The sequence below is a fragment of the Neocloeon triangulifer genome, unplaced genomic scaffold (assembly GCF_031216515.1).
Source record: "Neocloeon triangulifer isolate White Clay Creek 2 clone unplaced genomic scaffold, ASM3121651v1 ptg000015l, whole genome shotgun sequence".
Classification (NCBI taxonomy): domain Eukaryota; kingdom Metazoa; phylum Arthropoda; class Insecta; order Ephemeroptera; family Baetidae; genus Neocloeon; species Neocloeon triangulifer.
Window position 1 is genome coordinate 6,501,890 of NW_026775557.1, and position 15,749 is coordinate 6,517,638.

The 15,749-nt window shown below is 38.2% G+C and overlaps 1 protein-coding gene across 1 annotated transcript; it reads right to left on the bottom strand.

Annotated features, from left to right (window-relative positions):
• Positions 1 to 1,138: 1,138 nt before the first annotated feature.
• LOC132202228 (GTP-binding protein Di-Ras2-like) lies at positions 1,139 to 8,858 on the bottom strand. The gene is given in 4 exon segments (XM_059629012.1): positions 1,139 to 3,048; positions 3,456 to 3,809; positions 4,735 to 4,916; positions 8,666 to 8,858. Coding segments are annotated over 4 exon segments (837 nt in total). The 3' UTR covers positions 1,139 to 2,940.
• Between the last annotated feature and the right edge of the window lie 6,891 nt (positions 8,859 to 15,749).

Sequence of the window (15,749 nt, forward strand, 5' to 3'; positions counted from 1 at the left end):
GCAGCAGAGCGACCTAATAGTACTGCAGTGCTGCCCTCGGCCTCGTCGACTCCTAATGGTTATGCAACCTGCTGAACGCAGCTGTCATGAATGTTGCGCGGCTACATTCTTGCGAGGCGATTATATATTTCGTAACATTAGATACGTACATACATATTTGAACAGAGTGTGTGGCTAATTGCATTCCGCAATGATGAAGAAAACGAATTCGCTTTGACTTGTTTTGTTTGAGCAATACAAATTTAATTTTTAAATTAAAAAAAAATCAAAATTGATAAAGGAAATATAATCATTAATTTATCGTTATTTATAGCAAAGATTGTCTAGCAATAAGAAGCAAAAATATTTTAAAAATATTCAATAGACATATAAATTATAAAGTTAATTGTTAAGGTGCAGTAGCTGCATCTTCTGAATTTGATTTTTTTTTATGTGATTTATAGGCTTCTTTATAGTTCTGGTATTTTGACGAAAACACTAAAATAAATCAATTAATATTTGTTTGACAAAGTTGACACTCGAGGCGGAGATGATCATAGAAATGAAGAAATCGGGCTTGTCCTCGTAGTAGAAATTGTTAAAACTGCACTACCAGTTTCGGTCCCGGTCTGTGACCCTATTTTATGACCAAACGCGCTGCTCGCTGACTAATACATTTCTTGTATAAGTCAGCGAGCAGCGCGGTTGCTCATTAAGGCACTCCTTTTATTGACATAGTCAAATCAAGTCTTTACAACAATGGTGATTAAAATTTCCAATTGTCTTTCAACAATCGCAAAAATCTGTGTATATTGTTGTAAGGACTTGATTTGACTATATAAATAAGAAGTCCTTAAATACGGTCGCAGTCCGGGACCGAAACTGGCAGCGCCTTTTGTTTTTAAATAAACAACAGCAACGTCCTCATCGAGCACCTCTTCAGTCGGTCTCTGATCATTGACTCATAACATAAAGCGATGGACAGATGCTCTGCCGGAAATGAATTGTGTTTACAGATAATATATTGATTTATCTTCAATCTTCATCGTGAAAGTAAATATTCCTCAAAATTTATACCTTATTCTAACGCATTCTAGCATTTCTAACGTTTATTTATTGAGTGTTTAATAAAATAGGATTAATTTTAAATAGTGAATGAAGTAACTTTATTGATGTTAATTAATTGAGTACAATATAATATATGGATCTTGCCTGTTGCTTGTGGTTATTTCCATTTTTATAGCTTCTCATTTCATTTATGGTAATGCTGCAATTTTATATATTTTTTTAATCGTCGCTTCACTTTTTTTCATAAGTACATAATAAATGTGACCTGCGGCTTTCCAGAAGCGTTTGCTTATTAATTTTTTTTTTCATGTATAATTTATTCATCTCACTTCATTTCTTGCGTGGTCGTTTCTTTCTTTGCGTATATATCATATTTTTATAGTGTTTCAACCTATTTACAAACACGCAGCTGATATGCTAAAACAGAGTCATCGATTCCTTCGTGTACAATTCGCAACAATTTTTATTAAGAGGGTTGTGAAAAAAATGAGAGGATCCAGCCCTCGCATGCTTCTTCTAGTTCAACGTTATTTACACAGACACCAGGGATGGACCACCAAAAGCCGCAATTTTCTCTGTTTGACTTTTTAGATTTGTCCAGCAGGCTATCATTCTATTATTGCCAAGATCATTTTTCTTTCAAGTAAATTTCCTGTCTTGTATATTATGGTTATTTTTTTACTTTGAATAATTATAGAATTTATCACTTTCATTATGAATAGAACTTCCTCTAAGCAGGAATAGTGAGATGGGTACATTTATATAGAGAGGACAAAATTATGTGTTTAGCAGAAACACAAAGTGCGAAAATTGTAAAATATACAGCTAGAGACGTTAAATATAACAACAAGACAGTACAAAATGATTGTGATAATGAGCTAATTAGAATGAAGTATAATAGTAGAATGATTTTATACGAGTAAAAGTTGGAAATACAAAAATTAATTGGAAAAATTTCACTGGAAGAAACGTTGTAGAAGACCTCTTCTGTGTTTTGAAGACCACGCAACGCACATACATTTTTCAAAAATGCCCTGAACAAAAAGCTTCAACATTGAATTTTGAAAACGACCAAAGCTAATTTTAAATACATCCTTAACGATCCTTAGAAACGGAGCTTTTGGAAGAAAATTAGTGTGTACCCTCCCCTCGCCTTAATTTACTGTGTACTCGCAATTATTATTTTCAATTCAAGTACAAATCGCAAAAATACTGTGAATTTGAAGAACTTATTTGCGAATTTTCAATTTAAGCTTTTCAGCAATATATTTTATAATAATGCAACGGTAAATCTTTGCTCGTGTAATTCATAAAACTTTGTACACAGCACCATTTCTGCTGAATCCAAAACGTTACAATATTATTATATAATAATACTTCATTATAGGTAATTACAACTCTGAGTGAGGCACAAGATCTACATTGAGAAGCCGTTCATTATACGAGTTATACTTAAAATTTCCAAACATCTCTTGCTCTCTTTTCTAAGCAAACGCTTTTCACACTCAGAATAAAAATTAACTTTTAAAGTTTAAATAAAACATTCTCATCATTTAGGCTGTTGCACCAGACTGCTCTGCCGTTCCATTATGTTTGTTTTACTTCCTATTTGATTATACTTTCCACTAAAATTATTAACAAGCAGAGCAGATTGGCGGATTGTCCTTGGGACGAACGAAATTTGATGGAGAGGAAGGAGAGAGCAGCCATCCCTGGTTGAAACCCGTAACCGTGCTCGTCCAGCACGCACGCAGCATCCGCGCAGCAGATTCACTCTAGTAGGCCTTTCACGCAAAGCAGCTCAGCAGTCGGTCAGTCATCGCAGTCAGTCAGTCACTCTCGATGTGTGGGTTTTGTTTGTTTGTTTCGTTGTAGGCCGGGGGGCAGCAAATCTCACATAACGCTGCACTTCTCCTTGATCTTGCTCGTCCCTTTGGCGCTGCGGTTTTTCGCGTCCAACTGCAACGAGATGGATCTGTTCTTCTCCATGTTGAGCAGCTCCTACCAAAATAAGTTTCAAATTTTAGTTACAGAACATAATATAAGCTAGAAAATTTTATTTTTAAATTTAGAAAATGAAAAAAAAATTAATGTGCTTCTTTTTTCAAGAATAGCAAGTTCAAAAAAAATTTACATATTATTATTTTCATTTTTTTTTATCAATTGAATTTAAATTATGATTTTTGTTTATTCTCCACAAATCAAGTAAAGGAAAAAGGAAAAAATTAGAAGAAACGGCAGCACCAAACAAGTTTCTTAAAAAAGCTCCACGCCGAAAAGATGTGCCGCAAATATATAAATATTACAAAATAAATAATAGCGCTCGTCTATATACTTTCTCTTATATATTTTCTCAAAAGAAAAAAATACTTCTTATCCAATATTGAATAGTGTGGGATTTTTCACACCTGGAAGAGCTCCTTCACGTTGTGGTTGGTTTTGGCGGAAGTTTCCATGTAGCTGCAACCCCAGCGCTGCGCCTGCGCCTCGCCCTCGGCCAGTGTGACCTCTCGAGTGGTCTCCTCGTCCACCTTATTGCCCACCAACATGACGGGAATGCCTTCGAGGCTGCCACCCTTGACTTCACACATGACCTCCCAAATGGGCCGCAGCTCTTCCAGCGACTGTCAGGAGGTGGTTGAAAAGACCAGGATGAACGCGTGCCCCTTGGAGATCGAGAGCCGCTGCATCGCGGGAAACTGGTGCGAGCCCGTCGTGTCTGTTATCTGCAGCGTGCAGATGTTTTTGTTGCAACTGATCACCTTTAACATAGAATGAAAAAATTATATTCAACTAAATAATGAAGTTTGGGGCTTTTTCAGAATTTAGTTTTAAATATTAAATCGTACGAAAAAATTGTTTTACAAAATGCACAATCAGTAATTTACTAAGAGCTGCTGAGAAATATAGTCGAGTAAAGCAAATCCATTTTTTTTTTCGAATAAAGTGATAAAAGAGAAAAAGTGGCTTAAGAAAACAAAACACATATGCAACCACTTAGAACCAGGCGTGCAGCGGGTTGCGTTCAGCCGTCGACAGGAGCTATCAAAGTATATTATTGGTAATTTTTATTTTTTCTCCTTCTAAGTTTGTCCAATGCACACAGCTGGCAAGACTGATCTCCTGCCTTACTTGGCACAGCCGAGCGGATTTCAAATGGCCAATTGTGGCGCTCTTGAGCTAGAGGTCGCAAAAAATTAGGCAATAAAAAACAACGGCTCCAACAGAAGGAACTGTGCAGTGCAGGTCTATAGGTGGTTGTTTATTCTGCTTTTTTTCCTCGGCAGAGTCGGTAGTGTTCCTAAGTGCTGAGGACCCACTTGTTGGATTGCAACAAAGCGTATGATTTTACAAAAGAGACGCACAGCAGCTCAGAAATCACATGAATTATTGTTAATGTGTATATCGCGTCTTGTACAAACAACGAAATAACGCGGCGCATAATAGTTTCACAACATCACATTTTCAGACGGCTGTATTCAAAATTGCCAGAATTAACAATTCCGCGAGAAATTCAAGTTTATTATTATTTCTGCTCTTGCAAATTGCTCTTATTCTTGGAGTTGGGCGAAGAATGACAACACACATAGGAGGAGATAAACATTTAACAATACTGCACTTTGAAAAGGCATGGCGCGTCTCGAGACACACTCGAGAAGGAAGAGAAGAAGCGACGAGTATAATTACCTGTCTGTAAGTGTCTTCAATGGTAGGAATGTAGGACTCGCGAAAAGTGCCCTTGACGAATCGCAAGACGAGGGAACTTTTACCCACACCACCTGCTCCGAAAACCACTACTCGGTAGTCGTTGCTCTGCTCAGGCATTCTTGTGTCTTGTCTGTTTTGCGGGCTGACGGCACTGCTGTTTCCTGCAACAACAAAAACACACCAGCCGACCTTAATCGCCACTCTTAACTCATTAATTGCCCTCTTCAGCAGCCCCTGCCGCGCGCTAGCTCGCTCGGTCTCCATTTCGCAACCCACACGCTCGTTAAAGAATTTTCCGCACTGCGCGCCTTGATTAGCGTTCTGAATGCAGAGATTGTTGCAAATGCTCTGGGAGCAAGAAACTTACAAAAACTTTCCGATACAATTGAATTCAAGAGGATAAAATAAAAAAATAATGATAATAAACCGTGTCTTGAATGTATTTTGCTTTTTTTTTAAATCGTAACAAGACAAGTGATGAAATAAGAATTAAAATTATTCTAAGCTGATTTTTTAAATTTTCTTGTTAAATAATAATTATTTTCTAGTTAATCATATAGGATACATATCGAGGACTCAACTTTCTTTCCAAATCGCCTTTCTGATTCTGAATATGTACTGCTATAAGATTGTTTAAGCTTTATAATTTAAAATTTTATTAAAAAATAGAAATTTATTTTACTGAAGTAAATAAAAATAAAATGTTTATTACATAGAAAACAAAATTAAAATTAAACAAATAAATTATTTATTATTTTAATCATTTAAATTAAGCAATAACAAAGAAACAAATTATATAAAACTAATAAAATATTAAAACTAATTAGTGTTTAATTTTAATTTAACAACTAATTAAATCTCTTTTTAAACCAGCGTGTAAATCCAATTAATATGATTTTTCTCCTGTTTATTTTTCAGGTATTTACCGGTTAAGCGTGATTTGTTATTTTATTATTAAACGTAATCGCACAGGTTGGTGCGCGTAATTCGCATCAAATTGAATAATCCCTTTCATTTTCAGCTTGCGAATTAATACCACGGGCCACGCAGACTTAATAAGCAAATTTTCACCTGGCCAATTCGACTTAGCGCGTATTATTTATTGCGATAAATTGTATTGGTATCGACTTTCCTGCGCTCACGCGTGCCTAATTACGCTTTCGTTCGGGAAAACAAACACGATTAAATTTACAAGCGAGGCTCGCAAATAATCGGGGCCTTGTATCGGCGTGTTTGCTTTGCGTGTAAAATAATTCACGTTGAGCAGCGAAAGCGAGCGAGCGGTAGGCAGCCACTTTCAGTTTTCAGAGAGGGCCAAGAACTAACCAACTGGGAACGCAGAACGAATCAATATTGTATACGCCGCCTTGTATAATAGATGGGCCGACAAATTTAATTAAAAATCACGCCTTGAAAGGCAGAAAAGGCCGTGGTAATGGAAAACGTGACTTTTACAACCGTCGAAGAGCTTTTTATCGCGGCAGAAAAGAAAAATTGATATTATTTCGCGACAAAGCCCCGAATATAAAAAAAGCGAATCGTAAAAATCAAAACACGCTGGCTGGGGAAGCAGGAAATTCGCAGTCGATTCCTGGGAGCGAGCGAGCGAGCGCGACCTTGAACCTTCAAAGGAACCGCGCTTTGTTTTGAGGCAGCGTGCTGAATGCAGAGGACGGTACAAGGTGCATCGATCCGGTGGGCACCGGTGACGCCAGCCGCCCCGACACACCACCAGTGACCAACATGGCCCTTTGGCGCCCTGCGCGAAAATCGCACCTCTGCGCGAACGACTTTTCGTTGCCCACCGCAGGCGACAAATGTGATTTTTTTCCGCATCAAACAACATTCCGACCAGTATTGGGACTCTGGGGTAATTTGAGCGCAAAGTAGGGTCTCGAGAGTGTGCGAAAGATGGTTTATTCGGGGATTTTGAGCCGGATATGCGCCAAATAGGGTGGCATTTCTCCGAACTACCCTTGAAAACGATTTCCTGGTGGGAACGGCAAGGCCTTGAAATAAAATGCAAAATGCAGCACACAATTCACAATTTTATTTGGATTTATTTAATTTTTCTTTGATAAACGTTTTTGCGTTAATTTTGAACTGTTGTTAATTATTTTTCAGAATCAAAATGAAATTAGTAAAATTAAAACAAATAAAAAGCGGAGAGTTAAAAGATTTTGCAAAATTCATTAATATTATTTATTATTTATTTATTTTTTATTTAAATGAGTAAATAGAGATGAAAATATGATATATTTAATTATTCCCTATTCATTCAAATATACATGGCAGAAATTACTGCTGTAAAAATTTGACATTTAACCTTTTTTAGTAAAAGATTTATTTGAGAAAGTTCAACACTTTTTAAAATTCTGCTACAGGATAAAATAATTTATTCCTATAATTAAAAAAAATTATATTTATTAATTTATTAAAATAAAATGAAATCTGAATATCTAATTTTAATGATTATATTGTTGTTGGTAGAACTTTTTAACATATTAAAAGCCAAGCCTATACGGTATGTCCATATTTCCCAGAACGCACCAAACCAACTCTCGCATGAATACCAAATATAATTATTTCTGTTGAAGTAGTTGCCGTGTTTCGGCTTTGGTGCGACTTTATTTACTTTGGAGCGAAAGAAGAGCTGCGAAAGTTAGTTTTTTGAGTTGTCACCGTCGTCGTCGCGTTCGCAAACACGACACTTTTTGTCCGTTTGATTCGCCCCGTGAGAGTTGCGCCAAGGAGAGAGAAAGAAAAAGAGGCCTTTGATTCAGCAACTCCGCGCCCTGCTCCGAGCAGCCTCCGTGCACGAGCTCACACTTGACTCGGATTAAATTTTCATATCTGCCCGCGAGGGGTCAAGTGCGCGCCGCTATTGTTGTTTCTGCCAATTACCAAGGCCAGCTCCCGCTATCTGCCGAGGAACAAAAGGAAAAATCTCCAGCGCGAGAAAAGGGGTGCGGGACGGCCCAGGTGACGCCGCCAGAGTTTGTCTTTCTCCCTTTCCTTTCTTGGGTGGGCTATTGATTCGCGGCCAGCCCCAATATCAACAAGTTGTGCAGCTCATTTTTCATTCATTTGCACCCAACGCCTGAGCGTTCGCCCAACGTGATTATGACCCGCTGTGTTCCGCTGCAAGCGCTTAATTAGCCGCTCCGTGTGACACGCCAATCAACTTTTAATTGGGTCTCGCGCTAAGCCGCCGTCGACCCTGAAGCGTTTTGTGCACGCGCTCGTAGCCAAAGTGCGAGTTGTTGCCCCCTCGTATATAGAGCACTTGATGGCGTTTCTCTGCGTGTCGCCCGAGGAGGCTGTGCGACGTTCGGCCGAAATTGATACGTTCTGTGTTACGGATGCTGAGCTGAGCAAAGCTCGCTTACACGTTTTTGACCTTTGAACTTTGCCTACCGCAATTTTTTGTCGATTATAAAACTTTTTTTATTTTCAAAAACTAGAATTTTATTTTTAAAAATTAGCTTTTTCTAAAAAAATTAAAATTATAAATATTGTTTGATCTGAAATTTGATTTTTTTTATTTTTACTAAAATTGGTTTTTCTTTATTTGACAGCTAAAAAAAAATCAAAATTTACGCCCAAGCTTTATCGTTCGTGGCATTATACTTTTAAAAATGGTTGACTAAAGTGTGTTTTACTATTATGCGAATCGATTCCAGAGGGGAATGTATAAATAATATTGGAGAAAACGCGGGGGTTCTAAACATCAGCGTGGCTATAAAAATCGCTTAACGGTGACACGCGATCCTTTTTTGGCCCCCGCGTACCTCGTACTCATTGGCGCCTTGGGAATTTTTCAAACATTTTAGCAAATGAAATTGGATATTTACAAAAAAAATAGCCGACCTCAAAAGGTCACCTCCACTCTGAGTGCCCGCAAACGTACCTTTGGAGTCGGCTTGCATTTTGAGGACGGTTTTTGCTTCGTTGTCGATCCAGCGTTCGTTGCACGCACGTTTGTTCTGCAGGCGAGTCACTTTGCGAGTGCCCGGGCGATCCATGCAGCCTGCCTCGCGCACCCAGCGACTCGATCGGAGGTCTCCGAAAACTCGGCGCAACCCTTCACCTTTAGCCCCCATTCACAACTCCTCGTCAACGTCAAACCCTCACAACTAATCAAAACAAGCGGATTTTGGCACCTCCGACCTTTGTCAATTTCACTAGTCATGCAGGAATTATTTGTCTTCATTTGTGCAGGTAATGTAATCATACATCGCTGAAAATGAGTTGCAACAGTGTTTGTAAAAATATGATGTTTGATAATTTTATTTTGAATTTAATTATTTAAAAAAAAATCAATTAGCGTTATTTTAAAATATAAAAAGTAAATTTTTGTAAATTGTGTTCTCTTTTTTTTATGTTGTACACTTGTAATTATGTGTTTAATAAATATTTTGAAATAGTTGAAGATGATTTTTTTAAATAAAATATATTATTCCACACTTTCTTGAGATACATTTTTTTGTAACAGCAGCTCTAAACGATATTTTCAATTGCTGATAAAAAAAACAGTGCCAACGGTGCAAATGGAAAAGGCAGCTGGAGCTTGAAAGCTGCGGAAAAGTTTTATATGTCTTTTTAGTGGAGCGAATTATCGACTCGCTGCTGGTCAACTTTTTTAATCGAACGGATTCCATCGGCGCCCGTGCACTGCCATTACTCTCCCAAGGACGCAGCGGTACTAGCAGCGGCCGTATTGAATTTTCAACCTAGGGAGCTGAAACGACGGCTCAGTGCATCTCGCGAGTCGAATCACATTTGCACACTCATTCAAGTACTTGGCCGAGAAGTGCATTTGAATAGAAATTAACTCCAGCTCCTTTCAGCTGCAAAACTTTTGCTCGCTTTCATCGAATCGGAATTGCGATTTACTCGCTTCTCGCCGCGTAAGGCGGAAAGTTGTCTGGCGCGCGCATTACGAGCTGGACAATTTTTGCACCGCCCGCAACTTTTCGCAGGCAGAGTTCAATATAAATTTTTTTGGTTGTTTTGACGCGCGCGCCACGGCGTCTCCTTTTTAGATTCGCTATCTCCGTGTTATTTGTCTTTTGCGCGGATTCGCAACGGCAGAATCAGCAGACAGTGGCAAGATGAGGCGCCTCTTTTTGTTATTTCCTCGAGGGTGCATAGTGCTTTATTGCTCTATCGATTCAAAGCCCAGTGGGAATCGCTTCCCTTTAAGAGGATCACGCCTTGCTTTCAGACGAAATGAGCAGCAATTCTGGAAACAAAGGCCCGAGTCATAATCGTAACTATCTCCAAGAAATGAGAGTCCCAAAAAACTTCATCTCGGCCGGAGCGCAGCTGGCTGCGAATGATGCTGCTTTTTATTTCCCGAGAGCATCTACGTCACAAGGCCGAGAATATTTTCTGCGGTGGTCGCGATTTAATGGGCATATCTTTCCTTTAGAAAGAAACGGGTCGCCACAAGTGGTTATTCTAATAAGGACACGACCGGCCATTAATTTAGTCCGTTTTGTTCACATCAAACGGAGATTATAATTATTTCCAACTTTCTTTGTGAACTGATTATAAGACGAATCAAAGTACATACGATTTGAATGTAATTGTGCAAAAGCTAGAATGAGAAATGGCTTTTGGCGGAGTGCCTAAAACGCTCCGCTAATTGTGACTGCTCACTCGCCTCACTTTGTGCGCAGGACACTCACACGACCGGCCAGACAAAGCAAAGGGGACATTAGAGACGCGTACAATCAGTGTGTAAACAACAACACACGGCGATCGACGACCGTTAATCTGTCGCCTCATTACTGGCAGACGAGTTTCTTGATTGCCCCACAGCAGCAAAATGCAATTACCGTGCTAATTACTCTGGTTCTCAAAACGCACTTTAGCCGTTTAGATAATGAGCGCCGGTATAATGCAACTCTAATGCATCTGCAATGGGAATTGGGGACTCTAGATTTATGTGGAAGCGTGTTGAGCCAACCGCTATGTGGGTTTCCTTCATCGCTAATTGAACCTCCTCATTAAAATGTAATTAATTAAAAAGTCATAATCTACAATTAATTCATTACATAAATCTAATTCTAATAATAAGATTTCGAGGCGCGAATGTGTGGAATTGGAACGCCTGTGGATATCATATGTAGGCAACCTGCTCGACACGCGCGATGAGACGATTGCATAATCGGACTTTTATAAATTAATAAGCACATTCCGTGCAATTGAGGACAGCAATTAACTAAGTTCAGGGCAATACATTAGAAAAATTTGAAGACCGCTCGAATGAATTGAAAAATATTTGCAGCCTTGCGATAAAAAAAATCAACTTTTATTTTAAGCCACAATAAGCTCTAAAGGCTCTGCCCGACTTGTTCTTGGGCGATTGAGCGTTCCAACTCGGGACTAGGCCACCTCGCCGGAGAGAAGCAACACCCTCCACCCCCAATCGATTTCCTGTCGCTGAGGGTTGCATTCCACTCCTGGTGCTGCCATCTCCGACACGGTCAGCGGACACACCAAGACTTCGAATCCCAAACAACAGTTACTAGAGGTCGGGTCGGCGCTCATTTCGTGCTTTCATTGATAAAAAAGGCGCGTCGATTTCGCGATCCACCCTTTACCCCTCGCATTCTCGTCGTTTCGCTGCCTCCCCGATTCAAACACTCCGTTCGTCTGATTTAATTATGGTGAGATGGAAACACCGCCTGCGCTTACATAAATCTTCCGATATCAGTCATAAATAAATTAAATCAAATCTTGAGGAAATTGCTTGATTAAATGGAAAGGTTAACAGTGAAGTTAAAGGAAAGCTTTTGTGAGGAAAAATTTTTGCAACATGTCTTTAAAAGTAATAACTTCTTTATTTCTTTGTTTATTTTTACTGCGCATAAAGTAAATTTTATAGCAAAATATCCATCTCAAACCAAAACTAAAGCTAACAAGGAAAATTTTTACCTTAAATTTTATTCTCGACATAAACTTATTTTTATTTCTTTATTATTATAATAATATAAATCATTTTATTTTCACAGCATGTAATAAATGGGTGAAAATTTTGAAATCAGTCTAATTTTTTGATAAATTAATTAAAAGCATCTTTTAACTAAAAGCTGTGAATTCTCTATTGAGAATATTTTATAAAATTTTATGCAACATTAAATATAAACAAACAAACAAAAAACTTCTTTGTGGAAATTCAATCGTGGTTTGAAGTGGAATTTTGAATAATAGCTACATATAAAAAATCAAAGTACTGAACTTTACAAAAGGTTTGTATGAATTTGCCAATTAAAATAATAGAAAAATAGTAAAGAAATCGTCATCTGAATTGGCGAGTTTTCAAATTTTTCTTGTTTTTCTAAACAACTCAATCAGTTTATCATTGGTATTTTAGTTTTTTTCCTACTGATTGCTTTCTCGATTTACGTGCGCTCTAATAATAAAGGTCGCTTTCATAAATTGGCTGCCAATTTTGACCTACACTGTCGCAAGCAGGTCAAGTCATTAAATAATCGAGCTTTGTTTGGTGCCAGCAGAGCCAGGAGGAAAACTGTTGTGTGCGATATTTTCCTTGTTGCGCAAAAAACGAGCCACACCTTTTGGTGGATCAATGCATAAATCATTCTCGGCCTAAATGAAAATAAATTGGCGCAAGCCTCAAAAGTGTAATATTATATAAAAGGTGACATTGAGAGAACGTTGCTAAGAGAAGAAGCCGCGAAAAAAGTGCACGCAATTTAGTAACATGATTTGATTGATGCGCCGCCGCTTTCGGCGGAATAGCTGCGTGAGCGTATATGATAAATTGTGTCTTGTCAAAAGAGAAACCGCCTCCGCCGTGGCTAATGAATTGGAATGACGTGAGAGCGAATCTATAGGGAGCGCTCGTGTGACCTTTGAGGCGCCGTGCGCGAAACGCGGGGGTGTCGCGATCAACGCGTGGGCGCCGCGTGCGTCAACGGATGGATCAGCTGCGGCGCGCGCGGGGTCAAATTCTGGCGGTTGCCATGACGACGCGGCACGGAAAAAGGACACGCGGCCCACGCGGCGGCAGGTGCCCTCCCGCCGGGTCATGCAACAATATACAACTTCTAAATCCAGCAAACAGACCGCGGGGACAAGATCAACAATCGGCGCCGATTCGCGCTGCAAATCGTGACGTCACGCTCATTGATTGTTCAATGCGGTGCTCCCTCTGTTATGGCCGCACTTTTCGCACCAAAACCGCAGCCGAGATTGCAGACACAACACAATTGTGCACAATTTCAACACTCGAAACGGAAAGAATGAATATTTAGGAGAAGGAAATAATTTTTCAAGATAATTAAGGGGGAAGAGAAAGTGTTTAAAGGTCAAATAAACGAAGGGGTTGAATGGGCCCACGGGGTCCACGAAATATTATCTGGCATTGGGCCAGATCAGTAGAGATCGATTAGTATTGGATGTCGGACGGTTCAAAGTAAACTAATTTGAAATAAGTCCGATTCGGAATCTTTTTTCGAAATTAGAGAAATCGGCAAGGTTTTGCACCGACGTAGAAGAAAGACAGGTCAGGGACAAGTTGATTTCGAAACGGAAAGGAGGATTTTTGCGGGCCCTTCTCAGGGTCTGGCAAACTCACCTGCAAGTTTGAGCGAAGCGAGCAACAATGGCAACTGAACAACAAATCACACTGAGCACAACAATGAAAAGATTGAGCCCGTAAAAAGTGAAAGCACGCTTAATGGCTAGTTATTGTCGGAGGGCCGTTTGTACAATAACACACCCTCGGCACGAGACACACGGCCAGCGCGACTCTGGCGCGCGCAGATGACGTCCTCCTCCGTTGCCTGGGGCAACGTGCGAACCAGAAAATCGCGTCAACCGACACACTCGCCCCTCTGCCTGCCGCTATTGATTTTGCCCTAATGGCCCGCAAATTGCCGCCCCCGCGCACCGCCCCCGCGGGGTCGTCTGCCAACCCCCAAATGCCAGCAGACACGACCAAATGCCAGCAGCAGCAAAAGTCGGCGGGTCAAACGGCCGCTTTTATTATATGCGCTTTTTTTTGTTGAATGGGCACCGTGAATGGAATGGCCAGATCGAGAGAGCAAGAGGAGGCTTTGATGCTGCGGTCTGTTTTGTCTCGAGCACCACCGCATATTGTGTCGTCGCCGCCGCCGCCGCCGCCGGTCTCTCGGCCATGAAATGAAATGTATCGGCTCTCTCGAGCTCTCTGCATGAATTAGCTCTGTTTTGCACACTGTGTTTGCCAACTTGGGCAGATTGCGCTGCTTTTGGCTTCGTTGGCTTATGTAATATGCATCAAAGTCCTTGCTTGCAGTGCACACGACGGACCAAGGTTTTGCGGCACAATTTGATGTGTGTTGCTGTAGAGCTTGCGCCCACTCTCGATTGTACCCTCTCTGGATGCCGCATTGAGAGCACATTTAGACTAGATTAAAAAATTCTACACACTAAGTACTAAACACTAAGTATTTAAATCGTATTTTGGCTCAATTTTTGTGGCCTTCCTGTTTTGATCCAGAGACATAATAATAAAGAAAATAGAAATTATGAGCCATATAAATATCTGACAACCGAGACAGCAATAGGAAAGAAATAATTAATTAATTTAGATTTTTGTATTTAAAATCAATAGGAAACTGAGAAAAAACTGGAAACAAATATTTCGCTAAAAAATTTCAGAAAACTATGATTATATTCAGTTTTTGAATGTATTAAAAAATATGGTTGATGAATAATTAATCAATTACTTTTCTTTGCCGCTTTTAAAGATGCATTAATAAATCTATTAAAAAGTAAATTTTAATTGATATATTAATTACAATTAATGTAACAGATTATTATGAATTAGTAAAGTTACTTTAGATAGATATTTGACAGTTATCACAATTAAGATAATTTAATGAAAACTGCGTATATGTTAGAAGTGGGTAGATTTGGGATAAATAAAAAAAGGCTAATTTGGAATAAATTCAAAAATGCCTTAATTTTTTTTATTATAAAGCAAATTATTATCAAATTGTGAATTTTAAATGAATTAGAAAAGGTTTACCTCAAATCAGAAAAAGTGAATTTGTATAAAATCTGATAAAGCTGATTTAGGATAAATAAGAGAAAGCCAATTTGAGATAAATTAAAAAAAAATGCCAAATTGATTTGAATTTGAAAAAATTTAATGCAAAAATTTAATGCAAAATCGGAAAAAATTAATTTGAGATGAATTAGAAAATTAGAATTTGAAATAAATCTGTTAAAGGTGATAAGCCGATTTGGGATAAATTCAAAAATGCCCTAATTTTTTTTTATTATAAAGCAAATTATTATCAAATCGGGAATTTTAAATGAATTAGAAAAAGTCAATTTACCTCAAATCAGAAGCTTCAAAGTGATAAAGCCGATTTAGGATAAATCAGAGAAAGCCAATTTGAGATAAATTAAAAAATGCCGAATTGATTTGATTTTGAAAAAGGAAATTAATGTAAAATCGGATAAAATTAATTTGAGATGAATTAGAAAATTAGAATTTGAAATAAATCTGTTAAAGGTGATCAGCCGATTTGGGATAAATTAAAAAAGACTAATTTGGAATAAATTCAAAAATGCCTTAATTTTTTTTATTATAAAGCAAATTATTATCAAATCGGGAATTTTAAATGAATTAGAAAAAATCAATTTACCTCAAATCAGAAAAATTGAATTAGTATAAAATCTGATAAAGCCGATTTAGGATAAATAAGACAAAGCCAATTTGAAATAAATTAAAATAATGCCGAATTGATTTGAATTTGAAAAAGGAAAGTAATGTAAAATTGGAAAAAATTAATTTAAGATAAATTAGAAAATTAGAATTTGAAATAAATCTGTTAAAGGTGATAAGCCGATTTGGGATAAATTAAAAAAGGCTAATTTGGAATAAATTCAAAAATGCCTTAATTTTTTTTATTATAAAGCAAATTATAATCGGGAATTTTAAATGAATTAGAAAAACTCAATTTACC